The sequence below is a fragment of the Tetrao urogallus genome, assembly GCF_951394365.1.
Source record: "Tetrao urogallus genome assembly, chromosome: 8".
In the NCBI taxonomy this organism is placed as follows: Eukaryota; Metazoa; Chordata; class Aves; order Galliformes; family Phasianidae; genus Tetrao; species Tetrao urogallus.
The window spans coordinates 735755-763414 of NC_136821.1; the positions used below are offsets into that span (position 1 = coordinate 735755).

Below are 27660 nucleotides of genomic sequence, written 5' to 3' on the forward strand. Positions count from 1 at the left end.
ACACAGTTGTCAATCACTGGAGGAACTTGAGACAGACAGCACGCATTCAGACTGAAATAGTGTAGTTATCCCTCCCAGCAACAACTGACACTCCTACCTTCAACATCAACACTAAGGTAGTTGCGCACTTCACTCAGAATGAAGTTGATATCTTCTTCTGTCGGTATGGGATGGGAGGTGACATCAGTGGGGCTGTCTGTGGTCCCTGCAATAGTCATCTTCTCCCAGGGCAAGAAGAAAATCACTCTGCCGTCGCTGGTGGCTGGGTCGAGCAGACCCATGTTTTCAGGGCTGAAAAAGAAGGGATGTGATTCAGAGCGGATCAGGCATCCCCAGGGTCTGTTCTTGTACACGCTCAACTATTACATCAGCACCTTTGCTCCTGTGCAAAAAGAGATCACCACAACCCAACCTTAAAATGTATTTCTCAAAGCTTCTGGGGCTAAGGCCTTTAAATGTGATTCCCAAAATGTGACTTCCTACATCAGACAGCAGGACACATCCTTAGTGAGAGCAATCTGGTACCTCCCTCCTCCAGTCACTGGGATTTCAAAGATAAGGATTTGAAATTTAAAACAGCATTTACTGGAAACCCCTATTGTGGAAGGAACAACTGGTTTTAGTATTAACAAACAGACAATGACTTAGTGTCACAAGGAACAGCTAAGGCTCAAACACTGCACAGGCAAAAACAAAAACAGAACTCTGGTTTGTTTGTAATGTGTCTAAGAGGAGAAACAATCTCAGACCAAACATTAGTAACCCCATTTATCAGGTAACTGATGTCACTTACTTAGGGAGCAGATAAGACACCCAATGACTTCTGCAACCAGTATTCACAACTATGGTGGGGTGGGAGGGAGAAGGCAAAGTTAGGAAGAAGAAGTAGAAAAAAGGAGAGAACAGAAACACTGAAATCATAAGCATTATGAGTACATTAAAACAGGAAACTTCCAATGACCCAACAGCCTGAATTCAGTAAGCACCTGCCATGAGAACAGGAACTGAAGCCCAGACTGCCAAGGGATTCAGACCAGAAATACATTCCAAATGCTTCCAGCAGCATTCCTGAACTAGGAACCATCTTTGGAGGGGAAATGGCAGAAGATACACCTCCGTAATGACTAATCAGATGCCAGCACCTTCATTCATTTGTGCCAGCGCTGTAGAATGATTCAGGAGAAAGATGGTAGCTCTTTGCACATGAAATTTTAACTAACTTATCAAGGTTTTCTGGTAAAAATAATAGTAAAAAATAATAGTAAAAATATCCACGTGAACAAAAGAAGAAGTTGTTTTAATCACTCACTAAACAGCACTAGGAGAATATTCAAAGCTGCCCCTTTTTCTATTAACTTCTATTGAAAGGAAAGACAGTGACTTTGCTACTAGGTACTGGAAGTCCTTGTACAATCATCTGCAGGCAGTTTAGCAGTCTCCAGGTTTTGCACCTATTGCTGGTACTGGAAGGAGGATACAGGAAGGATCAGCAGAGGGGATAACTCAACAGACCAAGGTAACCACAACAAGCTGAAGGGAGACAAAGACTGGAGGTTGGACAGAATTACCTATTTAAGAAAGCTACAAGCTGAAACACTGAATATTTCATTTTTAGGAAGTCCAAACTGATTGCTGAGGGTAAGTTTGCAATATCTGGAAAGGCTAGGAGCAGCTGAAAATCTCATATATAGCATGTATATTAGAACATTTTTTAGATGATATTTATAGACAGCTTAAGCATACAGTTGGAAAAGTACAATTTAATAGGGGAAGTCAACACAGGTTTGTGAAAGGTAAATCACGTCAGCCAAATGATTACTTTTTAAAATGAAAAAGCTATTGATTTAGAGACAGGAAACGAGAGATTTAATATACAGTATCAGAATATTCAGATAACTTCAGACATTCTCAAAAGAATAATATATATTTTTAACATGATTTAAGTAAAAAACTAGGAAAGAGAAATGAGTAAAGATGAAAGCTAAGCTTCACCTAACACCTACAGACTGAAGTACGTACGATAGGGCGACAGCAAGAGATGAGAAAGAATGAAGAAGCCTTCTGTCCGTCAATTCATTTACTGACAGTGACCACCAGCTGTCCTGGGAAGTTCTTCTCAGCCTGCCTTTGCTCTGTTTATTCTGTCTTATAGAAGTAACTGCAGAGCAACCAAAAAGAACCAAAGCATCCATCGACAAGCACTTGGAGCACTGCTCAAAGCACGCGGTTTTAGCACACAGCTTCTGACGGCAGTGGAACCGGTGTGACCACGCAGCACAGCGCTGTCACCCACTGGCACGTTCCTCCAGTGATCCTTCAAGATCACTAAAACGGGACAGATTAGGGTCTGTAAACTCCAACAGGAGACAGAAATATAGTGGCAAATAGACAGAGCCTAGGAGTCTAATACAGATGGATCAGAAGTGCCTGTTGGCAGAACAAACATCAGCACGCCCACCCCTCTGTGAGCTAATGACACAGCAACAGCTGACTTCACCGAGCGCTCGGAGCGTGCCTGCTCCTCAGCGTGCTTCTGCCTCAGGAACAGCAGCACAGCTGTACTGAGCAGTGCATAGAGCGTACCACGAATGAGGAAAGAACCCTGAGTGCTGATTACTGAAGTACAAATAAGATGGGAGAATACGAGCTACAGACTACCAAATTAAACACAACTTCATCTGAAAGACAGATCTGAACTCTCGAGCTTGAAGTCAGTAAGTTATTCATTCTGGGCGTTACATCAGAAACATGGAAGATTCCTCGTGGAAACCTCATACGTGCAACTAAATAGAAAACAGGTGACTTCCAAGAAAGCAGAGCTAAGGTTTAATAGAGGGGATATAAGGAAGATGTCCATGCTAAGGGCGGTGAGGCACTGCACAGGGTGCCCAGAGAGGTGGCAGTGCCCATTCCTGCAGACACACACGGTGAGGGCTGGGCTCTGAGCACTGATGGAGCTGTGGCTGTCCCTGTGCATTGCTGGGAGTGGGACCAGATGGCCTTTAAGGGTCCCTTCCAGCTCAAACCATTCTCTAATTTGAATTTAACTGGAACCTGAAACACAGAAAGGATAGGAAAATCTAAGAGGACTGTAAATACCTGAAATTCATTGAGAGGAAGTTATTACTGCACACACAGGCTTCCTGCCTGAGATATGCTAATCAGAACAAAGGTGGCCAGAATCCTCTCTCTTTTTGCAGATATTATGTTTAAACAATAGAAAGTGAAAGAGTTATTGCAGCTACTAGAGCAGATACGTATACTAAAAATAGAATTAATGAGAGGAGGAATACTGGGACTATTAATGAAGAACACAAACGAGCAAGAATCCCATGGGAAGTGAACGCATTACATTAATGTTAGTTTTACAGAATCTTAGCTGTGTCTAGATATAAAATTCTCTTTTATAGAATATTGGCCCAACTCTCACAAATTTTACAGAGGCAAGCAGATGCAATTAATTAAGTCTTATTTGTAAGGAATATCCATCCACTTGGAATCAGGAATAAAGACTCCATACAACTGAGGTTAAATACCGTGAGTATCTCTATGCAGTTCCTTGGATCAGGCTTCCCCACTGAATGGAAAACGGTTTTATTTCATCAGCTGCACTGCAGAGGCAGCACGTGGGCAGACACTATTTTACAAGAAAAGCAATGCCCACACGCTGACACACACAGAGGAACAAGGAGGAGAATTTTTCTCCACATTAGCAGTTACAGTTATTAGGTACTTACAAAACACATAATTAGAGCCCTCACGTGTATCAAGCCATCTTCAGCTTGGAATCTTCAAAGTCATTCCAAGCCCAACAGCTGACTTGGTGGCCCTACACCAAAACCATGCAGTTGTGCACCTGCTCAGTACTATATGTGAACAACCTTGGATTGATTACAAAGCTTTTATCCTCTTTGCTGTTGCTTTAAAGCAACTGTCAAGTCACTTCCTGATTGTCATGGGGAGAAAACACACAAAAAATAGAGATTGCAAGAGTGATTTTCCACTAGGCCAGAGATGCCTCAATTTTATAGTCTCTGGTCATGTCCTATTGGGACAGCTCAGGCAACAACAACACTCTGTGCACTAAAGTCTAGATTTATATTCACAGAGGATTGCAACAGTCATATGGAAGGCATTATTGTAAGTGCACTGTATCAACAGAACCGGTATAAGTCTATAAATGTGAATTTCCATTAGGATGCTAATGACTTCAGGAACCAAAGGTAATATTTGAGCTTCAACTGAAACGGCTTACGTGTGTTAGAAGGGGATTTGGTTTGGCAGCAACAAATAAGGAGAGAAGCAGGAATGAGTCTGCGGAGCAAGCTCGCAGAGGGCCCCAGGAGCCTGTGGTGAGCTCAGCACAGGTAGAATGGTCCCCTTCACCTGAACCAGCAAGGGTGGGTGGGCACCTGCCCATCAGCACCCATCAGCACCCATCAGCATTTAATGGTATTCTGAACTACATGCTACACTGCGTACATGCTGCATTCCAAACACCAGTGGCATCCATCCATACTAATAGCAGGGGCAGAGTGTAATGGCAGATGACTGCCTAGATAGTATGCTATTTTGTAAGACAGAAAGCTTTCTAAGAAGGCTGGAAGCTCTCAGGAAGGCTTTCTACATTTCCTGTTCTCTTAACGGGATGAAGAAACAGTCAACGTGCCCAACTCACCCCTTGTAGGAGAGGCATCTTACAGCAGTCCCTGCCTAAAGGCCCTTCTGCTTCAGCAGTTCTGCCCTGCTAAGCCTCACCTAGAAAGCCACGAGGCTTCACTCTTCTCCACCTAGATAAAGCTGGTGTTTCAACACATGTAGTACCAGAGCCTTCTAAATAAGGAATAATAATTACTAAATCATCAAGCATGCATTGAAAGCTACCATAAAAACCACAACCACGTCCCCACAAGCTTATTTATTACAGCCAGCAGCAGAGATTGTTACAAATGGTCTGGGTTTGGAATATCGTTACCTGTAATAACCTGGCATCACGATGTGCACGCCCGCGCTGGGCTGACAGATGTTGGGTACTTCCTGATCATCCATTTTGCGCACCGAGTCTGTGAAAGGTCCTGTAGCATTGATAACACATTTGGCTTTGACATCAAATTCCTGCCCTGTGAAAGAAAACAGCATCAATCACGGGCCCCATTTGTTTCCCTGCTCGCTGACACTCGGCGTTATTAATCTGTGAACCTAACTTACTGTAACGCGCATTCTGCTTGTCTGAAGGGAGCGGCTACGGCTGTTCTCAAAAATTAACCAAGTTTGCATTTAAAGCCAGACTTCAGAGGAAGCACTTTGCAGAAAGTTCTGTGCAGCCTGTGAAGGCAGAGCAGGAGGTAGGGGAGGAGCAGGCTGAGCTGCACCTCTCAAAGAAGAGGAATTGTCCGGTGGGCAGTATTACTACCATATGGCACACGGCATTTTACAGCAGTGCCTCTGCTTGACAGGAGGGCTTGGAGGTGAGGCTCAGCCTACCCTGCCAAAACACCGCGATCCGAGTGAGAAGCCTGACACAAGTCTGGCACTAATGCTGCCCCACTGCACTCTGGGAAGACGCTCCTTTGTCGGCTCATCGATAGTTACCATTAGCGCTTCCCACTCCCACCTCCATCCCCCAGCACAGCTCCGGGCCAGGCACACACCTGTGATGATGTCCCTGCAGCGTGCCCCGCACACGCGCTGCTTGCCGCTGCCTGGCTCCGTCTTCTTCAGCAGGCGCAGCACTTCAGTGTAATTGGCGGTGGCAGCGCCGTACCTGGCAGCGGTGAGGGCGATGGCGAGGTTCATCCGCGCGTCGTTGTGCTGTCCTGCAGCGGGAAGGGAGCGGGAAGGATGTGAGTCACCTCCAGCCATGGCCGCGCGGTACGGAAGCGTGTCAGAACCGATCTGTCACAGCTGTCCCTGTCACATCCGATAGCAGTGATGGCTGCTCGCGCCTGACGTCGGTATTTAGAAGACACGTCCTCTGCATGGCCCCACCGTGCTCCCACCACGCACCCCTCACCGGTGAGGGGCCGAGGGCGACGGGCTCAGCCGCCCCACGGAGCGCTGCTGCTCCAACGTGAGAGCCTACTGCAGCTGCACTGCTCCTCAAAGCGCAGTTCAGCAGTGCCGCTGCAGCCCAACACCGGTCCCTGCTCCAGGTTGTGCCACACTACGTGGCACACCCAAGAAATCTTTCAGGCTGCCCTAAATTAAAAGTTTCCCGTAACTTTCTTTTGTGTTATTATTTCAATAGGTATTTTAGCTTTCCAACATACGGCACAAAATCATCGGAAAAAGAAATAAGCAGACAAGAATTAATGAAGGATTCTTAACACATATCATTAAAGATTTATTACCGAAATTCCCTCGTTAAAGAAAACCAAGAGAGAGGCGGAGGGACCATGAGGGGAAGATGATTAATTACTTTAAAACACGGGCTTCACCTGAGACTTTTCCTATTTATTATCACCACTGAAGTTAAAGTCCAGGATGCTGGCTGAAAAGAATTACTATACATTGAAGGGGCCAGGCTCTGTGTGTCCCGAATAATTAATTTACAGCAGGGCTAAACTTCCTCAGATGTGGTTCACTTCCCCACGTGCCCGGACCAGTTCTATCAAAGATAATACAGGTAAAGTGATGAATTTGTAATAGATATTGTTGTTGATTTATGTTGCCAGCATTCTGAACGTTCAGTACAAATGGTTTATGCAAAGTCTGGTCCTTCAGATTCTGCCTGCGCATCTCGTATCGCCGCACACATAATCTGTTCCCAGCTAAAAGGGCAAAGTTATAAAGATGGGATCAATGGCCTGGAGGTGCCACCTCCTCTCTCCTCACCCTCATTCCAACCCAGCTGAGGCGATACAGTGCCATCAGTCTTCAAGCACAAGGCAAGCTATGCGAAGTGAACAGAAACAGGGATATGATGAAGCACCGATGAAGAAACAAACAGTAACTCTGATTCAGCTACGCAAACAATGCCCAGAATAAACTGCAGAAAAGAACAGCAAAACAACTTAGCAAGATGTCAAGAAAAGTTGCAGATGCTCCAACACAGCAGATGCATGAGACTAAACAGCCATCTGTCAGAAGTGGCAGGCAAATCATTAAACAAATGCATAAACATTTCTGCTACAGCAGTGTCAGGGAAGGGATGAAGTGACCTTACAAAGTCTATCTCAAAACTGAGCGTTTTAACAAAGGGCTGAGTGTTCAACATCTTGTGCACACAGCGAACACTGGGGAAAAAAAACAGAATAGCAACAAGCTGCATTACAGCAGCTACTTTAATGTACAGCACATCCAGAATGCTCTTCTAGACCAGAGCCAAAGGCATGCAGAAGCAGGGCAGCCTGTAGCAGCCCTTCTTTGCTCTGATGCTTGGTTTGAGGCTCCCCAGCCCATGGGGTGCTACAGGGCACTGTTGTACAGGGCAGGAAACCCAGCACAATAGAACCGTGGAGGTGCTCAAGGCCAGGTTGGATGGGGCCCTGCGCAGCCTGGTCTAGTATTAGATATGGAGGTTGATGGCCCTTCCTGTGGCAGGGGGGTTGGAGCTTCGTGATCCTTGAGGTTCCTTCCAACCCAACTGTTCTATGGCTCTATGATTAATTGCTACCCAAGAGAAGTGCCATCTCTGCATGAAGGAAAGCCCGAAGCAGCAGCGCTGCACAGCACCCCTTCAAGGTAGCCCTGTTGTACTTCTCATCCATATCCCTCTCATCGTTACTCTGCTGTGAGAAAACCCTTGCTACTGCTTAGCTCTCAGCTGTCCAAGGGAACCTGAGTGCCTAGGCAATATACCTGCAGGAAGAGGACTGGGCAATAACCAGTTGCTGATTAACTACGCATTGAGAAATAACAACACTGGTTTCAGATTAATGCAATCCACAGTGCGGAGTGCTGGAGTTTTTCACAGTATAAACAGCAGAGATCTGTGCAGGTCTAGATTAGAAAGCAATGAGGAGTGACTTACTGGCTTATAAATTTATCATCTATGAAGAATAATACCTCAACAGTTCGGTAAGATGGGGTCACGGTCCGATGGCCCTTGCACTCAGGAACAGGTTTATTTGTTGGGAGGTGTGTCTGTGCGGTTTTAACTTTAACTTGTATTTGCACATTTTCCCACAAACAGTGACATTAAAACTCTGTGCAGTCATCTTCTGCCTTGACACCCAAAGAAGCCGTTGCTGCTCCTCCATGCAGAGCAGCTATTGCCAAGGTACTACAGAACAGCTCTCACTACCGCACCGTTCATGATTGAGAAAGCATTTGTTGTTGATGAAATAAACCTAGTTACTTTCAGTCAAGTTAGTTTGAAGTAACAATCACTCCCAATTTCAAACAGGTTGGAATGCGTTGCGGCACTTCAACAATCCTTACCACTCAAGAGGAACAGAAGGAGAGAGAACAAGAATGCTGCCTCTCAGTCTTCTCATTTTTTCAGTGAACTATCATCCTCCTTTTGCCATATTCAGGTCCTCCAAACCCAAGATAAATGCCTCCAAGCTTAACTTTCTCCAAACAGAGAAGTAAAGCTTACTTGACACAAGCACTATTAGCATGCTCAGAAAATGCCCAGGAAACCCAAGGCATAGGTGTGTGCTAAGGACAAGGTGACCAAAGACCTCTGTGGGAGGCTCTGCATCATCCACTCCAGGCAGTTCTGCATCCATCGTCCTCCACATCAGTGTCTGGCACTCCAAAACAAACACAGCGCTATTTCCCTTTGCTCCGCCTTGTACTCTGCCATGGGTTTCTTCTGAATGTTGCTAGTGATAAATCCAAAAGCTGTTTTACAGTACCATGGCAGCTACGTCCAACTAATCTGGCATTCCTTTCCATAACAAGCAAGCAGCTGAAGATCTCCTAACGAAGCTCAGAGCAATACAGTGAGTATCTAACCAGGACATCCACCGAGCACAGACGTGCCCCATCACCCTGCCCCAGCCAGGTGAGTGCTGCCGCAGTCCTGCTGCTCCAGGCCAGGCGTGAGGAGCTGGTGGTGTACCTGTGGTCGACTCTGTCAGCAGGATATATCTCCAGGGGCTGCACCTGGCAGCTTTGGAACAAACATCCAGGATCCATAGACAAATCCACTGAGCTCTCCCCACAACTTCTCCTCCCAAAGTACAACTCAAAAATGGGTGTTGAAATCCTTTAAATAACTTCTGAGAAAAACAAAGAGCCGCCCACCTCATTATTGCTGCTGTCATCTGCTCAATGTACAGCAATGATTGCAGTAAGCTCATTTTCATTAAGGGTAGCCAACACGGCTAACAAGACAGTGGCCTAACTGCTTCCAATAAAGTGACACTTAATCCTCTCAAAAAGAGCCAACACTATTCTTAGAAGGCATACTGTCAAAGACATTTGGGGCAAGAAGACATTTTAACAATGTGTTCCACATAATTTTAAGATAAACCAAATGGCATCACTGTTGATAATTTCCTTTTTCTTTTCCATAATTTAGGAAAATTCTATTTTCATTCCTTCGTAGCAAATGCTGCATTTCTTCAAATAAGAACAGACAATGCTTCCGTTGGCACTAAAAGAATCCTCCTACAGAGTGCACAGTGTACATTCGATTTTATTTTTATCAATGCTGAACCACAGCCAGTAGTGGTAACAAAGCCCACAGACTGTAGATTTGTGACTGATTTGGCGGAGCTGTGAAAGCCACCACGCCAAGGAGGCACACCAGTAGTTCCAGTACCTTCTGCACTCTGTCACCCTGACACCCGCTGCTTTTCTACCCATCCCTGCCCTCTCCTCTGCAACTCTGTGCAGCTGAAAATCAACACCACTCAGCAGCCAGTGACTGCAGAGAGCGGAACTTCTTTTAATGCCGAGAGTGACACATGTTATCCACCTAACTTTCTTATGCTAAGAAGCAGTGCTTTGTTACGTGGCTGTCATGCTGCAGCTGTATTCACCAACAGTGCCCCCAAACACTGCAGCCGTTGCCCCCAGAATTGCTCCACATACACTTTGCAAAACCCTGTGACACATCCATGCTGTCGCAGTACTAAGCCAAACTTCTTGCTTTAAGGAGCAGGCTAGTGGTCCCTGCAACAGACATGAAAGCTTTCTCACCTCGTGTCAATTTACAGCCTTTTCCTATTAGGCTTATCTAATTATTGCTGTTGAGGTCAAGCTAAATGGAGAGCTAGAAATTAGCCATGCAAGAAGCTATATGACAGCCTTAATGCACTTTCTCAAGAGGGCAGACCTTTCTATAGAAGTACATACCAGGCTCCTTTTAGAAGAAAAAAAAATATGTATTTGGATGAGAAACTAGGCAACGATTTTGAATTGCCACGTAATATAACAAATAGTTAGGGCTTGTTGCGTTCTTTTAAAAAGCTCATGGGATAACAGCTAACTAACAGCCTGGGCATTGCTTCCTTACTGGTATCACTGAGCTCCACTTGGTTAACTGGAACACAGCCTGCAACACACAGGGTAGCCCCTTGGATCTGGAACGTACCCCAAGGCCTGCCCAGATGGGACATTACTAGATTGTCACAATATCGACACCCACTGTCCCCAAAAGCACCATCCTAAGGTCACCTTAAAATTACATGTTATATTCCTACATAAGTATTGCACAATTGCATTCATGCTGTAAAAAAACCCAACAGCACAAGGAACCAAACAACACATCTCGCATAAAAGTGTTCCTGTTGTGTATATACAAAGCTTGCCAAATTTAAGGCTGATGATCTGTAGTTACATACAGTGATATATAATTAAGTTATCGGAGCTGCCTGCATCCACCAATTTTTAAATAGAAAGTGCTTAATTACAGGAACAGTTTTATTACAAGCATTAAAATGGGAACAACATCTGTTGCAGTTGCTGGAACCAGTTGCATCCAAATTGAGTCACTCCAGCTGATTCATGATGCCTAAAAGTTGTTCCAGACTTCTTTCAGGAGGGATGCAGTAAGCCCTTCTCTCCAAGCCTACGTAGAACAAATTGAGATGTTAACTTAAGTTTTGGCTCATATGTCAAGTCGTTAGAAGCGCTTTGAGGCTTGAACTATTTCTTAACTCTCTGAATCATGTGAAACTTCAGCCAGGTCAAAAATTCACCAAAAACTAACAGGCTTTCTAGGACACGCAGTATAGACGTATTTGCTCTTGGACTGCTGCAGAAGGAAGAGCGTTCTGACTCAGATCAGTACCACCACACCCACAGCAACACAGCAGTGCCTCGCCAGACTGCTAATGCTGCTAATACAGATCACATAAAAATCGTGTTCTGCTTCGCACTTGGCTCTCCGTGTGAATGAAGACAACCAAACACACGGTCAAAAACTGAACAGGATCACAAGGAAGATGAGGAAACAAAAATGCAATACACTCCAACCTGCACACAGTTATAAAGAAATGACTGCATAAAAATACCCTGCTGGAGCATCACCTGGAAGGGACCACAAGCTAAAACTAACTGAAACTAAGGTACTGGCATATAAAAATAAGCCGTGCTATCAGGGCACGTTGGGAAAGAGAATTTACTGTTCAGCGCTGCTGCTTTGTAATTATGTTGTTTCCCACTTCCTTCTATCAGCCTTCAACTTGTCACCACAGTCATATTGCCGTGTCAGCGTAAGTAAAAGCACAGTGTTAAAATGAGACCAAACACTGTCACTGTCAGTTTGTGGCAGCCGCGCTGAGATGTCACAGCACACAAGCATCAGGGCCGGCCTGCTGCGGCCTGTGGGATGGGCAAGCAGCTCTGCAAGACCTGGGGGAGCCCTGTTGGGGCTGAAGGCTGAGGGACAGAACCACGAGGGGCTGCGGCCAGCCAGGAGTGCGCACGCTGCCCAGGGACACCGGTGCCAGGCCCAGGCCCAGCACGCGCCCTGCTTGACGAGGAGCTCCGGGCAGTCCCAGCCCAGCTTCACCGCTCTGCACCCACAGCTGCCCGAGGTGCATGGGAACACGTTGCTGACAGCCCCTACCAGCCCTGCCGACTGTACAGAACAACCAGTGCCTACTAATAACCCGCGATTACGTTCACAGAAAACACGTGTATAAATTACAGCAGGGTTACATGCTGTGTCGGAGCCCCCCCTCTAAAAGCCATGGCGCACTGGAGCACACCGAGATGTTGGTGGCACATTGTGCAGCTAGCGTTGGTTAAAACCTTTTATCTTTTAGGTAAGGTGATCTGAAGAATTATTCCCCGTTCTCTTCTTAAGGGACATGAAAATCATCCTTTGCTTACACGAGCATTAAAGAGCAAAGAAACAAAAAACAACAAACAGAGGCATAGAATTCACTCGAATATTCATCACTCCCAACCCTAAACCCTCAGCGTACAAACAGATGAATCCAGCAAGTCAGAGAGCAAAGCCAATTTAATCTGTGGCTCCCCTGAGGTAAATGTAGTTCACAGTCCTGCCCCCACCCCAACCTCAGCCATAATCCCCAGCTCCTGGAGGTAAGAAAGCACTGGAGTGAGGAAAATTCTGCAGCGGGATATAATGATCCAAAATGACAGGGACAATAATGACAATGAATTTCATGTCTCCCAGTCATGAGCCAGGGATGCTTGACTGGGCTGACTTACACAATTAAATTGTTACAGGTACAGCAGGAGATGCAGTTATCATCCGCGCGCAATTGGGAACGACGCCTCCAGCAAAAAGAGAACAAGTGCTCTGGAATGCACAGCCTTTTGTTGTGGAACTGCTGCTCCCCTAGGTACTGCCGTACCCTTTGACAGAGGGAAAACTGGGTTAAAGATGCAAGCCATTTTGAGCGATTGATTTTATCCCTTCTGAAAACGACAGAGAGCCGCGGCGGATAAAGCACTACTTGATTCCAGTCACCTTGCAGGAGAAAGAGAGCCGCCCGACTTTACCGGCAATGGGAAGCGCCGCTTAGAACAGATTCCCCGCTAATGTTTGTAGGAACGGCAGCAGAGAGAAGCACCGTCGCTGCTCTAGGCTCAGCCTCAGACGTGCATTTCGTTTTGCACGTATTCCACTAGAGGCAGCCCGGATCGCCTTACCAGCCTCCTCGCAGCAGGCTGCCGCTTCTCTCCAGGATTTCGCATACAACTCTATTATATAAAACATGGGACAAAACGTATTTGGAAACAACTGGATATGGAGAACACATATAGACTTTTCCAGCTTGTACCTACACTTAGCGTGCCTGCAAGGCTTCTCTCATTCACCTCCTTTCAATTTTGAAATACCAAGAAATATGGTTAGCGGTGTATTTCACCTATAGAAAAACCCTTTTAGTGACAAACTGTCAAAGAGTTTTCATATCCAGGGAAGGAGAAAAGTCATACAGTTGTCTGCATCTGTAATAGGGTAATACCCCTATTACGGCTCACAACATTCTCAAAATATTAATTTGTCAAATATGAATTATAAAGCTGTAACATTTCATAATTCAGGACACACTCAAAAACTAGGAAAAATAGCTACAAGAGCCTAAATAAAAAAAAAGCATTTATTCCATTTTTGACAGCTTAATGAATGCTCTACTCTTTTGCATTGATTTTTGTGTGTGTCGGTGTGTGTGCCTGCGTGCCCAGGAAGGATTTCTCATGGGGTTTGCTGAACACAAGGAAAGCTAAATCCTTTGCCAATGCTTTTTTCCCCCTCCCCTCCCCCCCTTTATGTTTAAATAACCTTCATATTAAAACATTTCAGGAGAGAATAAATACCAAGAATACAAAGAACAGCTACTTGCATCCCAGTAAGCATACTGGAAAGTCGCAGAACAAGACATGAAGCAGTCAGCTCCCCTGAAGCCACCCAGTAACAGGAGTAGTGTCTGCTAATTCCTATTTGCAGAAAGTAACAGCAAATTCCAAGAGCAAGGTCAACAACAACAAAAAAAACCCTAAAAATTTTTAATTCATGACTGATTTAAGAACAAACATTTTCCTCACACACCTAAAGGCTCATCTCGAAAGGCAAAAATATGTAAGCAGAGAAGTGTGCAAGCATCTAAAGATAGAAAGCAATGCATCTTAAGGAGCTCTGCGCCACTAAGAATTTCTAAATAAATATTCTGGCCACTTGCATCTCCTCTTTAATGTTTCTCCTAGTTTTTAACATCATGCACTACGTATGATTTAAATGGAGATTAATTCTTCCATTTAAAATGCTTTAAAATAATTCTGCATATGATCTTGAGATCTCAGGCCAGCTCTCCATAGTGCCTCCCTTCTAGTTTTCCTTGAGCTACATAAATGGAACTGACAGATCACTGCTCAGATAGCAGCCACGTTCTTCCCCCAAAATGTTGCCTTTTTGCTATTCAGGAGTATCCTAATACCAACAAATGCTAAATGCAGTCTGACATGTACCCCTAAGAAACAAACTTGTAAGTTGTGGCTTCAAAGAAAACCTTGAATAAATAGGACACATTGTGTACACCCAGGCTAACATCCAACATATGCTTTAGTTTCCCGATGCTGAGACGGAGCAAGAATAGCCTCTGGTAAAGCCTCTGATTTGCTATTGCTGGTACTTCCAACATTCATAATGCACCATCTTTTTTTGCCTGTACAAACAATTTTAAAAAATGTAATTAAGACGACCGTGGCAACACTGCAGAATACAAAATATTCGTGAATAATGGATCACTTGACACGCCACTGGTTTGATCAACAATTACAGAAAAAAAAACAAAGAGCATTGCTGTTTCTTGTCTTTGCAAGGCAGTATTGGTGGCAACGCTAATATCACTGGAGAGGTGGTTTTATCAAATTAAAAAGTAACCCACATAATGAGCAGTTTAAATTCTTCCCTTTGGTGGTGGCAATCAACATGCCCAACAGCAAGATGCTGCTAGCTGGGCTATTTACAGCTACAGATACAAAGGCGCTACAATAGAGACAGGAATTATGATAGAGGCAGGAACAGAGAACACAAGAATATGAGATAAGAATTTTATTTATTACTTACACAGAGAAAACATGGATGAAGAGGAAAGACACGACCTATTTTAAGATGTTCTGAGTGTTGTTGTTCGTTTTTTTTTTGCCATGACTTAATGCTCTTATTCATGACTAATTCTGGTGAAAGAATTAAAGTGAGCATAATTCAACCATATCTTTCCCTTCTCCACTTTAAGTTCAGTTTCCACTCCCTTCTACGCTCCATTCCTTTGGACTTGTTAAAATTCCAATTAATAGATTTACAATGTAGTGTGCTGGCTGACTCGTGTTGACAGAGCACAAGTTAATTGATCAAGATGAACGAATAAACGCTTCATAGGGTAACGTGAGCCCACACAGACCATGGGCCATAGGCTGACCAGTGGAGAAACACTGTGGCACACACCTACCTGTCAGGTCTCATTCTGGATGGGGGACCTTAAGAACTGACAGAACGCTGTCATTCTCGCTTTACCCTGCATACACACACCTCAAAGCTGCATCACTCAGCTGATGACACCTCTGCCTTTCAGAAGCTCCTCTGCATTCAGCTGAGGCTTTAAGGAGCTGCACATTTTGTTTGGTTGGTGCTGATGTTAACTGCCAGTAGTATTTCTTAGAGAAAAAGATCAGTGTGTAATCTGATCTATAGCAGCCCACAGCTTTAAGAGAAAAGCAAAGCAAAGCTGGTAATAACATGAGCACAAACAAATTTCACCAGAGGCAAAACCTAACACCTGCTTTTGAGATCTCACCCCATCAGCCTGGAAGTCCTGCCAGCATCACTGTGTTGCAACAGCTGCCCAGAGGCTGTGATGCCCCGTCCATCCCTGGAGGTGCTCAAGGCCACGTTGGATGGGGCCCTGGGCAGCCTGGGCTGCTATGAAATGTGGAGGTTGGTGGCCCTGCCCATGGCGGGGGGTTGGAGATTCATGATCCTTGAGGTCCCTTCCAACCCAACTGTTCTATGATTCTATGATCTCTGCTGCTGCACAGATGTTTGCCACGGAAAAACCACGTGGCATCTTGGCACCGAATGTTTACATCTATTGTAACACCGTTTAAAACAATTATTCAGAGAAACTTCAGAGATTATCTTTAAGGTTATCCTGTGACTGTATACTTTCAGAATGCTGGAGTTGTACAGGGTCATGATATGTCCAAATTATCTATTTCATCAGGAAAGGCTTCAATGGATTATAGATTATAGATTCCCAAGCCATAGTGCTCTTTTGAGAAGCTAATTACAGTGTAATTCATTGTTCTTATGAACTCCTGGGATCTCTTAACAGCCTAAGAGAAGGAATAGCTTATAATAATGAAAAAATAAGCCTGAATTACTTCTGTGCATTATTTACAGCAGCTCTCGTTATGGTACGTGAAGGGTTTTATTTCTTTCAATTGACCCAGTTAAAATGCCACAAAACCCCATTAAAAGAATCTTGTTTTCAAATAACCATTTATTTCCTCTGTATCTTAAACTAAAAGTAAGTTTTTACCTCTCTCAGAAGAATTTAAGTCCATCTTTTAACTCTCACCGCACTCCCAAATAAGAATCTATGCTCACAAGCATCCCAGTCTATTTTTCACTCTACTGGCCTCAGTGTCAGACAGCTCACAGTCACCAGCATGCACTTGTGCCAGCGGCCTCGCTAATATTACCCAAGCCAGCATGTTTCAAAAGGCCCTCCTACTTCTTCCCAGTACAAAAGCCCCTATTGATAAGCTGATGAATAGTATAAATGAAGTTCTAAAAAGAGAAAAGTACAGCCTCTGTCATCAATTGTGTGTGAAGACATTCCTGGTTTCCAAAAGGTCAAAAAGCAACAACATCTCCAGGTAAAAACTAAGTGGAACTGTGCCACTACTGAGGCACGTCAGCATCTAAGCTATTTATCCATCAGAGGGCTCCTCCAGGCCTGCAAGGAATCCGGCACCTTCTTGTCCTCCTATCCTTGACACACTTCTGCTTTGATATTACCAAAACAGCCTCATTATGGAGAAAGTTTTAGGAGAACTTTCTCTTTTGGAAGCAAAATAAGGGAAGTGGAAAACAGGGAATAAACAATCCACCTAAACATGCTACAAAACAGCATGCAAATCTGCTACAAAACAAAAGTGCTCTGTCTTCTAGATATGCTATCAGAACCCAGTGCATCAAGAAAGCAGTTATGACAGTATACTTCAAATCAAGTCTTTCCAGCATTTAGAATCCATACAAAATTCAGTACCTAAGAACACTGAAGTTCTGTCAGTTCAGGGATACAGCTTGCATAACGGTAGAAAGCACTGAGATGTCACAGTTTGGACAAAGCTCAAGACACCTGACCCAACACAAGTGCTAATACTCTGGACAAGCAAGACTTCCAGGTAGTTCTATGCCAAGGAAACCAACTAATCCTTTACCAGTTTTGTTTCAGACTGCCTCCAGTATCTGCAGACACTGATGGGATATAAACAGGGACTCTGCTCAGAAGACACGCTGTGACACCTATTGCTGTGACACTCTGCTAGGGACTTACCAGTACTTGTTGCACAGAACAAAATAAGGAGACTTACCAGCATTCTTGCATCACATTTGTGCTCCTGAGTAAGCAGAAACACTTCTGAACACAAGAACTGCTCTTTCAAAACAAATGCAGCATCAGAATACTTGCAGCAAGCATCTGTTCTCTCTAAGGCTGACTGTGTGTGTATGTTACACAAAAACATATCAGAATCTATCGTAACCAACAGTCTTCATAACAACTCAAGCTGGAGGCAACTTTTTCCTCACATGACTCTGTAACTCTACTCAAAGGTGTTTTAGCAGAAATCTTTGAAACTCTTTCCAAACCAGAAGTACTACAGTAAACTATCAGAATGACCACAATTGCTTGACATGTAATAACTTGGAAGATGTATTCAGTCTGAGAAGAATTCAGAGCAAATGCTTGCAAGTAGTGCTACACAGAGTATGCTTTATACTGGGGACGTAACTTCCTGTTAAATAAAGGCAAAGTCTGAGGTAAGCACAGGATTTGGAAATCCAACAAGATATGACTTAGCTGATCTAGAGTAGCTTTTATTGCTCTATCAGTCGTGAGGACGTCCAACATAAAACAGGCTGAGCAGCAAGTACCACATGCGTAGAGTATTTGCAGCAGGAAGAGCCTTGCCTCTCCAGCACAGCTGAAAAGTTGTTGGAATCACCACAACATCAGGAGGCTTTCACATATAGCTACAATTACTAGCTGGAAAAACAAACATATCCTCTTCTATATCCCATAAATTGCTCTAGTGAGCAACGTAAGCATCAATTCGATAGACATAAATTAAGATGTGAACTGAATCCTTCAAGTCATTCTTCCCTTTGGAGAGTCAGTGCAGCTGATGTACATGTGTTCCTCCCTTCCCCCTCTCCCCAGATACAGAACAGCATAGTAAAAGTCACGTAAGGGGAACATACCATCATAATAGACAATAGCTCCAACAAGCTTGTCTTTGCGCAGCATTGGGAAGTGCTCCAAGGCTCTCGACTTGCTGAGGACATAACTCCTTTTTAGACACTGACTTCCTGCCACGAGGTCATACAGTTTTATTCCAATCCAGTAATATGGCAACTGCCACCATCTGCAAGAAAAAAAATAATTTAACCTCACGGGAAGTTAAGAAGTGAAAGCTCACACTTCTTGTAATACTTCTCATAACCCAGCATGCTGCATTGGGCTGGTTTTACTTTTGTACTATTGAACAAGTTCACAACATCATGTGAAGTGAACGTTCAAAACGCTACATACTGTTTGCTATTTTCAGCTGGTCTCCTCACTGCAGGAAGTCAACTAAATTCAGCACTTGTTTTTTCTAGAATTCAGACTACTGTTTTTTTACTTCAGCCTAAGATGAGGGATCAAAGCTGAGCACTGAAGGAAGAACCAGACTGCTTCAGCACATGCATTTGAGGAGTCAAGATAAGCTGGAAGACCTAATGCCTCCTACACAAGTAAGACCAAATAAATGTAGCCCACTGCTGACCTACGTGAGCTCCAGCTATTACAGGCCTGCTCTGTAGGACAGGAATATGGCCACACGTTAGGAAGATTCATCAAAAGCTCACTGCTTTGAGTAGCCTGTTCTACTGAACATCACAGAGCTAAAAGCCTAACCCAAATCACTGAAAGTCTTCCTCAGGAGGAAAAACTGTCCTCTTAACACCAAAGTGCCATGTACAGTGGAAGGCAGCACACTAAATTACTGCACAGAACACTGGTAGCTGTCAGGACTACACAGTACATTTTGAAGAAAACGTTAATAGCGTGCACTGAAGACAAGGATGTACTGGAAAGAACAGTAAATAATATCCTGGGAATTCTGAGTTCATTCCAGCTGCAAATTCCCTTCCTCTACTCCAACTGTAATGGTTAAAATGCACCAAGAAGTTGGAGTCCAAGAGGTGCTACTGGCAGCAGTGATACCAGGCTCATCCGTGTGGGCAGTTCATGCTTCTACAACACTGCTTCACCTCTGGGAAGACAAGAAGGTTGTGACAGGTATAAAGACACAACTGGGAAAAGGCATCTGGAAACTTCTCCAGGGAAATAGCTTGCTTGTCGAAGGACGTGCTAAAGGACAGATATGATAGTAGAGCTTACTTGTAAACAGGCAGCATGATAGGCAAAGGAGCTGATAGGTGAGGAGCTATTTCTAGTAGGTTTGCACGCTCCTGGAGTGCTTCTTTCACCATCTTGTACTGAAAAAAATAAGTACACATGAATTTTAAGTTACCCAATTGTGCCCCAAAATGCAACATTTAATGAGAAAACTGTTCATCAAAATGTACTTTAAATTAGAGAAGTCTCAGTGAGACAAATTGATTTCTAAAAGCAACAACATCAACTTCCACCAGACTGAGGCAACACAAAAGTACATGCAATGTTAATCACATACATAATCACATAATCATTTATTTATCATATGTACACAATCACTTATTTGTCATATTTTCCCCACCCATTTCAGAACCACCGGGACAGCCCTCACTCCCCCAGATTCTGCAGCCTGACAGCTAAGAAGCTCCTTCTATTTTCAAGTCAGGGTTTCTGCCCTCCCTCCCCAACACATCCACAGTCTAAAAGGTACAGTTGTCTAAAAGGTAGCATTGGATTGCCTGTAAGTGAATTTGGCAAGAAAGGGCACCACCAGTTTCCCTGTTTGGGAAAGCTCAACTGGAGAAGACATTTTCTGTGCTGCAATCCAAAGCCACTCGTGCAGTCAAGTATTAGAAAAAGAAATAAAGAACTCTGATGTAATTGGGATAGGGAAAGTGTCTACCAGCAATTTTTGCTTAACAACCTGCATAAACAATTACCTGCTCAAAATCCAACTTCATGATGGCCTTCTGAAGATATCTCACTCCACCATGGATCAATTTAGTACTCCTGCTGCTGGTCCCTGATGAGAAATCATCTCTTTCTAGAAGGGCTGTTTTTAGTCCTGTGTTACCAGAAAACCAAATTAACTTCTTAAATTACACAATTTGTATGTAATTCATTAAAGACACTTCTCTAGGGTAGAGACAATCACAAGAAAAATTACTCTGTACATGGATAAATTTGTATTCAAAGTGTAGTGCACTGTCTATATTGTAATGAAAAATTTTAGCCTTCTTCCTGAGGGAAAAGTCAAAACAGAACTTAAACAGAAGCACATTAAAACCTGGATATTTCACAATAGAAAGGCATTACAGTACATTATAGGGGCCACGCTCCCTCAAGCAAATTATAGTTTGTATTCATGGCAGGAACAGAATATTTTCATGAATCCCCTTAACTCTTTGCAGCAGAGAGCTCAAACTATCACACTAATTATTTCAACAGCACAGCAGCTAGACAGATAACTGGCAACCCTGCCTTCTCCCCAAAGTTTGCTCCAGAGGCTCCCAGTGCCAGAACAGGGCCCACCTGCAATGGGTGCACGCTCAAGAAAGAGCTTACGGGATTGATGCTTGCAAGTCATCCCTGTGACATCTTGTGAATGTGGGCACTGCCATTATTTGCTCCCCAGAAGGTTTCCCAACAAGACTGCTAACACCCCAAACCAGTCAACCAAACTTTAAGGCTACCCCACTGAAAGAAGTGACGAAGTGGTTGGAGGAAGGCTTCCAAGGAAAAGCATGGTGAACTCCAGTGACAGTGGCAGAGCTCCAGCACAGCCTTACTTGTTTCAGAGACTGAATGAAACAGGGAAGGAGGGAGGAAGGTTTTCCTCCATGTAGAAGGAAGATACCTAAGTGCAGCACAAGGCTACATAAAAGTAACAGAGCAGCAGACAATACATCCATTCTACAGGCTGAAAACCTGCAGCCCTTTCCAGTGAGACTACCAACAGCCACAGGGTTAAGAAGGAGCATGCAGAGCTCCACAGCTTTCTGAATCCAAGTCTGAACAGCCTTTTGGGATTAAGAATTCAGCATTCACCTCTGCTTATCAGCCCATCCAAACCCAAGTGTATGCCAGCCTTTAAAGCAACAATCCAAAATTTCAATCCCCAGTGTTCAAAGATAAACCAGCTCCCACTGATTGTTACTGTGAAGCAAATGAACTACTTCTAATATTCGGGTTTCTCACTCATAACTGAAGAGTTTGTCCAAACATGAGCTTGCCATAAATTGATTTTACTAACAAAATTAAACAGCCATTATCAATGTACAAGTTACCAAATCCCAGCTTCCCTGGTTATGAGTGCCACTAACCAGACAGACCTTCTCCATCTCTGAAGATGTGTAAAAGCTGTTTCACTTCATTATTTTTCTCCTCTGCATTTTCATCCAGGAGAGCAAAGGAGAGCACGATACACACACACACACACACTCTACGGATACACATCCTTATATACATATACATGAAGTCTTGTAATTAAGACTTAATACAAAATATAGCAACTTCGCTAGGAACTGCAGGAAAGAAGAGTTGATCTGCAGCTTATAATGCACATAGTGCAACACAGACATCCTTCTTTTACACCCTGTACAGGCAAAGGGCCCACACACAGTGTTAGCTACCAGACAGCACAGAGCCTTGCAGACACTCAGACAGGTGTGAGGCTGCCAGCTGCTGTCTTTCCCTAGCACAAAGGAGGGATGAGCATGGGGCTCAGAAACATTCTCACTAATCCAGAACACAGAGTGCCTCCGGAAGAACGCTTTGCATTATAATGCATATTCTGACAAACACTTGGAGAGGGGTTGCAGGCTTGCTGTGTCCCCAGCTGCACTGCAGGACAGGATGCAACTCTGCGGGTGAGGGATGTGGCAGCACTGCCAGCAGTACTCCTGCACAGACACAGTGTGGGACAGCAGCATCGCTGTTAGAAGGCCGGACCATGGGAAATGCATGATTAACAGATGCTTCTCAATGATCCAGGGCAGGCACGAGGCTGGATTAGGCGCACAGCTGCAAGCCAGACATCAATACTCGAGCATAAGGAAACCCAAGGAAGAAAAGCAGCGCAGGATAGCTTTGTGGCCATCTTTTGCTTACAGAACAGACATAAACACAGGGAGGTGGCAGTCAGTTACAGAACTTGCTATGGCAGATCCCTCCAACTGGAGGAATCTGGAAATCAGGCAGACAAGGAGAAAATGAAACTCGGTGGTCCAGGTTTGGGACCACCAGCAGCACAGTGACACGTGAGCCCAAGGAGCATCTGCACGAGCAGTCGGCCCTTGGGTCCTTCCCTCTCCATCTTTCAGGGCTCCTTTATGCCATTTTAACATCTGTTGGTCTCCCAAAACTTCTGTCCTTAAACTAATTATTACTGGTAACTTCCAAAGATCAGAGTAATTTATTTTTGTCAAATGTGACTGAAGATTAATGGATACAATCAGAAATAATTTGGCGAAAATATATCAAACTCATGAAAAGCAAAATTTGTTGTTAAGTGAAGCAAACATAATAAAAGAGCAAGTTCCATGAATGAACAGCAACAACACACAATTCATTAACCAAATGCCTAGGAATATTTCACACTTCAGAAATCCACTGATATAATCAGAATATCTAGTAAAAGGAACTATTACCTACAATAATTTCTCTATGCTTTACAACTGTATTTTCTACCACAGTATGGCAAAGGGAGAAATGAAAAGGTCCAAAGTTACTTTTAATGATAAATGAAAAAAAAAAAACAGTAACTTGATTTGTGGTAGCTAATAATAAAGAACAATGAAGCAGACCTTGCTGCTCAATCTGTTTCAAAACGATCACACCTTCTGGCCAGGTATTCTCCAAATTAAACTCCATGTAACATTCCTGGAGTCAGGTTTTACCTCTTCTGACATATATCTACATGTTAAGCAACCTTAAGAACTTTATGACTATTTTATATTTTGCATTTCAGTTCAAAAAAAAAAAAAACAAACACAAAAAAGGAAATAGCAAGGTCAAAAATACAGATACCAATGAAGGCCTGTTCTCTTTCATTGGCCGATTCCACTGAAAACAGCAACCGAAAGAACACATCCCACAGTTCTAATTCTTCTGGGTTTTTAAAATAAAAATACAGTACAGCATTTCAACTGAACAGAAGCTGATGCTCCAGCCTCTCTCTCAGAAACCTGTGCATTTTTACCTATGCATCTGGAGACTTATATTCACCAAACTTGTAAAATTACTGATTCCCTCCAAGAGCCATTGAGTTTGAGTAGAAGCCAAAGTTATCATGCAGGGAGGACAACAGTAGGTGCTCATGCCCTGCATTCCCCCCAGAACCAGAGCTCTGCACAGGACAGACGAGCTGCCACACATCTGTCAGGCAGCAGCCCACAGCCATACAGACATTCTCAGCCCCTTGCAGAAGTCAGGTAGAAAGCATCACCTTGAACTTATTTTACCTGAAGCTTTCTGACAGAAGGTTAACAATTAGTTTTTTCACTTAGGTAGCTTCTTAAACCAGTTACACAGCTAATCTCACAAAAGAGGAGCCAGGAGAGCACGAACCTACTGCATGCAGCTACAGACTGAAGGCTGGGAGTAGGCTCCCCAGTACATTCAAACAGCCTTCCCTAACCCTGCAGTGCCACAGGCAGTACAGAGCATTAGCAGAGGTTGTAGATCTCACGTTACAGGAAACATGAGCTTGAGAGCCGTGTGCCTCATTGTGAATTCATGCTTGCTCCATTCAGAAATAACGTGTGCACTACAACGTTGTGCAACTGCTGTCTTCTCTGTTGCAGGCATGCAAGTGTAACTGCAGGTAAACCCACTAAGCAAGAGAGGAGAAATCCATCCAAGAGCAGCCAGCAGAGGGTCAGAACTGATGTGAACTGCATGTAAGCATTTAGACAATGAAAACCATGCTGAAATAAAATATAACAAGATTTTTTTTTTTTTTCCTTCGGGTTCATTTTTGCTCCTGAGATCAGAAGGCAGTTTTATAAACAGGCATTCAGAGGACACATTCTTTACCTTCAAATGGCTTTTGAAAGCCAATCTGATTAATGATTATAAACCATGTAATCCAAGAATGAAGTCTTACCTCTAGTGACTGCATCTAAGGCACAACCACTTCCTGTTGCTCCTCCACCTATGATAAGAACGTCAAACTCAGGTGTGTTTTTTAGTGTGGAAATCTGCTCTTCTCTTGTAGGAAAATCGCTCTTTATGGGAACAGTCACTGCTTCTGCAGCTTGAACATTCACCAGGGTGCCCTACAATGATTAAAAGCAAAACAAAGATCCGCATTTTATGTGTATCCAACAGCCACACACACTTAAATATGCATGCAACAAATCACAGCACTTCCTGTTACCCAGAAGGTAAACTGAAACATTTCAAGTTGCTTTACCTTTATGTAATGATAATACTGTATTAAAGCATTATGGAGCAAATACTATTAAAAACATGCAAGATCAAAAAGCTATGCTGGTTGTCTCTTTGCTTGGAGCTCCAGCATTGCTTTGCATTCCAGCTCTCTTCCTCCCAGGTTTCCCTCACTCACCATTGCCCCTCACTGCACACAGCTAGGCACTGAGTTCCTCTCACTATTTTGCCTGTTTTTTGCTTGTTTATTCTGAAGACCCAAGGGACCCATGTTTTCCAGCAGCACTTCCAGAAGATGCCTTTAAACCATTGTATTTTAAAAATACGCACTGCAGAGACTGGGACACTGGGGTCAGGGTAACTAACTGGAAGATGCAGAATGGACCAAAATAAACAGGAAATTAAGGCCACTCATTTTCAGACTATTTCCTGGAAGTTACACTTCCTGCACAAGCAGAAAACAAAAACCCAAGTGTTTGAGCCCTATGCCCTAAGTCCCCATCTCTGGGGGGTGTTCCAGAGCTGTGTGGACGTGGCACTAAGGGACAGAGTCAGTGGGCATGCTGGGGGTGGGCTGAGCTTGGGCATCCTAGAAGTTTTCTCCAACCCTAACGATTCTATGAATACCATGCATCTTCAGTCCAAGCAGCAGATTTAATTGATGTAAGACAGCCTGTGCCCAGGGCTCCTAGAAAGGACAGAAACTACATTCAAGTGACAAAGCCCACTACAAGCCCCCCAGCAGCATGCCCTGCCTTGCTGCTCTCCCCACTCCCAGCAGTCCCGCAGTGCCCAGAAGCTGCAGAGAGCTATCTGCATGTACAAGCCACCTTCAGTTTTAAGAACTCCAAGTGCTTCCCTGGCATTTGCAGAGGGAAGGGAATATACACCTGCCATAGCGAAACAGCTTGACTGACAAAAGGTAGCTCTGTCACTTGCAGCCATCTGTTCCTATCTGCAGCTGAAGAGGTTTCCAGCAGCTACCGGCCAAATGGTGCAGCTCCTCTTCAGCCAGCAATTCTGTGCTTCTGGGAGCTCTGTTAGCAGACCTGGGAAGCCTAAGGTAGAAGGGATTTTTGCAGGACCTCTGTAAATTATCGGTGAACTCAACCACGCACTGAAGCCTTGACTTGGCTTGAACTGTAAGTGAAATGTATTATCTCTCAATGTTGTGATAAACGTATCACTGCAACTGACAATGTGATCTAGTAACCTCTAAGCCTGCCTGAAGAAAGAGCACATTCAAAACGCACAACTAATGACCAAGTTCATCTCAAGCATGGATCACATAGACTGAAACACAAAGGCTTTTCTTCCACTTCCATACTGGCTAACTGCAACAGTGCAGCACAGGAAGGTAACAGCCAGCACTACCACTGCCCTCTGTGGCACTACAGACTATTTCCTAAGTGCTTACCTTAACTTCAGGAAAAGGAATACAATAAAAAGTCAGAGTTCGTGAAGCACTGACACCATTTAGTTTCTTTAAAATGCATTATCTACAACAAATATAGTAAAAGAGAGCTCCAAGCAAACAGTCCCTGGCACAGCAAAAGCTCAGAGATCAGCACACGAGTAACTGAAAGTAAGCACAGTGATTAGCAGCCTAGGAATTGATATAGATATGATTCATCTTGCTGTCAATTAAATGTGAGACTGAAGAAAAGCTGCATACAGGGATTCCATCTGCAATAACGTGATTAGTTTGGCAGTGAACAAGTGTGTTTACTGAAATAAGCAATTGCTGTTTATATCTACAATTTCTCAGGCAAGAGTTCCTTGAATGGTTTTGATTACGCTCTTAGTGAGAAGAAATGTAGTTTGGCAGTCTGAATTCAATCATCAAGTTATAAAGTGATCTAGTAATCCATAAGCAAGCATTCTTGTTAATTTGGCTAATGTAAATCTCCAGGTAGGTTCACGGAGGCAAATTCATCATCCCTATTCATTAAAAAAGAAAATGAAAGTAATTAAAAAGCCCAAAGCAAGCTCCGATGCATTATCACGTTATCGCTGTCTGCACTGGACTCCCTGCAATGAGCAATTCCTGCTGCCCCACAACGCTCACCAGAACAGGGCTGCACTCAGGCACCCAGCGCAGCCCCACAGCAAAGCAGCGCTTTTGCCTCGGTGGCTACAGAGAGAAAGTAGCAGTGGCTCACAGTCAAACCCAGAAAACCAAACAATACCCCATCGTATCTGCTGCTAGCCCACCGGGCTCAATAAAACAGGCACACAAAATAAGAACTCGGCAACTGTCACCAGCTACAAAGCGAGAGAAATCACCATTTCCATTCCTCTATCACCATTAGCATTAGAGGTGCTTGCAGCAGAGGTACCAAGGCTGGCCGCGGCACCTGGGCCATTGGAAGCGCTTGTAGAAGAGGTACCAAGGCAGGCTGCAGCACTGGGGCCATTTCTATCGTTCAGTTGTCTGAACACACGAGGCCAGAACTCCCACACAGGCAGGCTGTGTATTTTAAGCCCCGTGTAGGCGCCCAGCTTCATCTCAGACAGGATTTTCATTTCCAGGAGCTCATGATTCAGTAGTGAACGTAGCGCTTCCAAGCTGGAGAACTATCTGCATTGTTCAAGATGAATTTAATTTACAGAGGTGGCACAGAAGGGAACTAAGCCTTCACATTAATTCAGCAAACATCCCAGCGATCGGGTTTCCATCCGAAACACAGAAGTGCAGTATTCATCTATCAGCTTCTGAGTTAAATTCAGCAACTCTGTCATGTCAACACATGTTCCCATGCTCTCCCCGCTCAGCTCAAAAAACAACACACAATCAGAGAACTGACTCAACCTCTGGCATGCCTGCATATGCCATACACAATCAGGGAACGTATAACTCTATTGCCTCAGTTGCTGTTGCAGAAACAGTCTCCCAGGCATCAGCATTTTTATCTGTGTGTTACAGGAAAAGAAGTTGAGATAAACAACC

The 27660-nt window shown here is 44.0% G+C and overlaps 1 protein-coding gene across 2 annotated transcripts in view; it reads right to left on the bottom strand.

Annotated features, from left to right (window-relative positions):
* Positions 1-27660, bottom strand: part of GPD2 (glycerol-3-phosphate dehydrogenase 2) — a gene marked incomplete at both ends in the record, with an annotated part of 39668 nt that overhangs the window by 9226 nt on the left and 2782 nt on the right. For both annotated transcript variants that reach the window (XM_079538786.1, XM_079538785.1), the window contains 7 exons: positions 98-291; positions 4976-5120; positions 5652-5816; positions 18362-18525; positions 19545-19642; positions 20261-20385; positions 24427-24598. In XM_079538786.1, the coding sequence (XP_079394912.1) occupies positions 98-291; positions 4976-5120; positions 5652-5816; positions 18362-18525; positions 19545-19642; positions 20261-20385; positions 24427-24598 (1063 nt within the window). The remainder of the gene's footprint in view (positions 1-97; positions 292-4975; positions 5121-5651; positions 5817-18361; positions 18526-19544; positions 19643-20260; positions 20386-24426; positions 24599-27660) is intronic.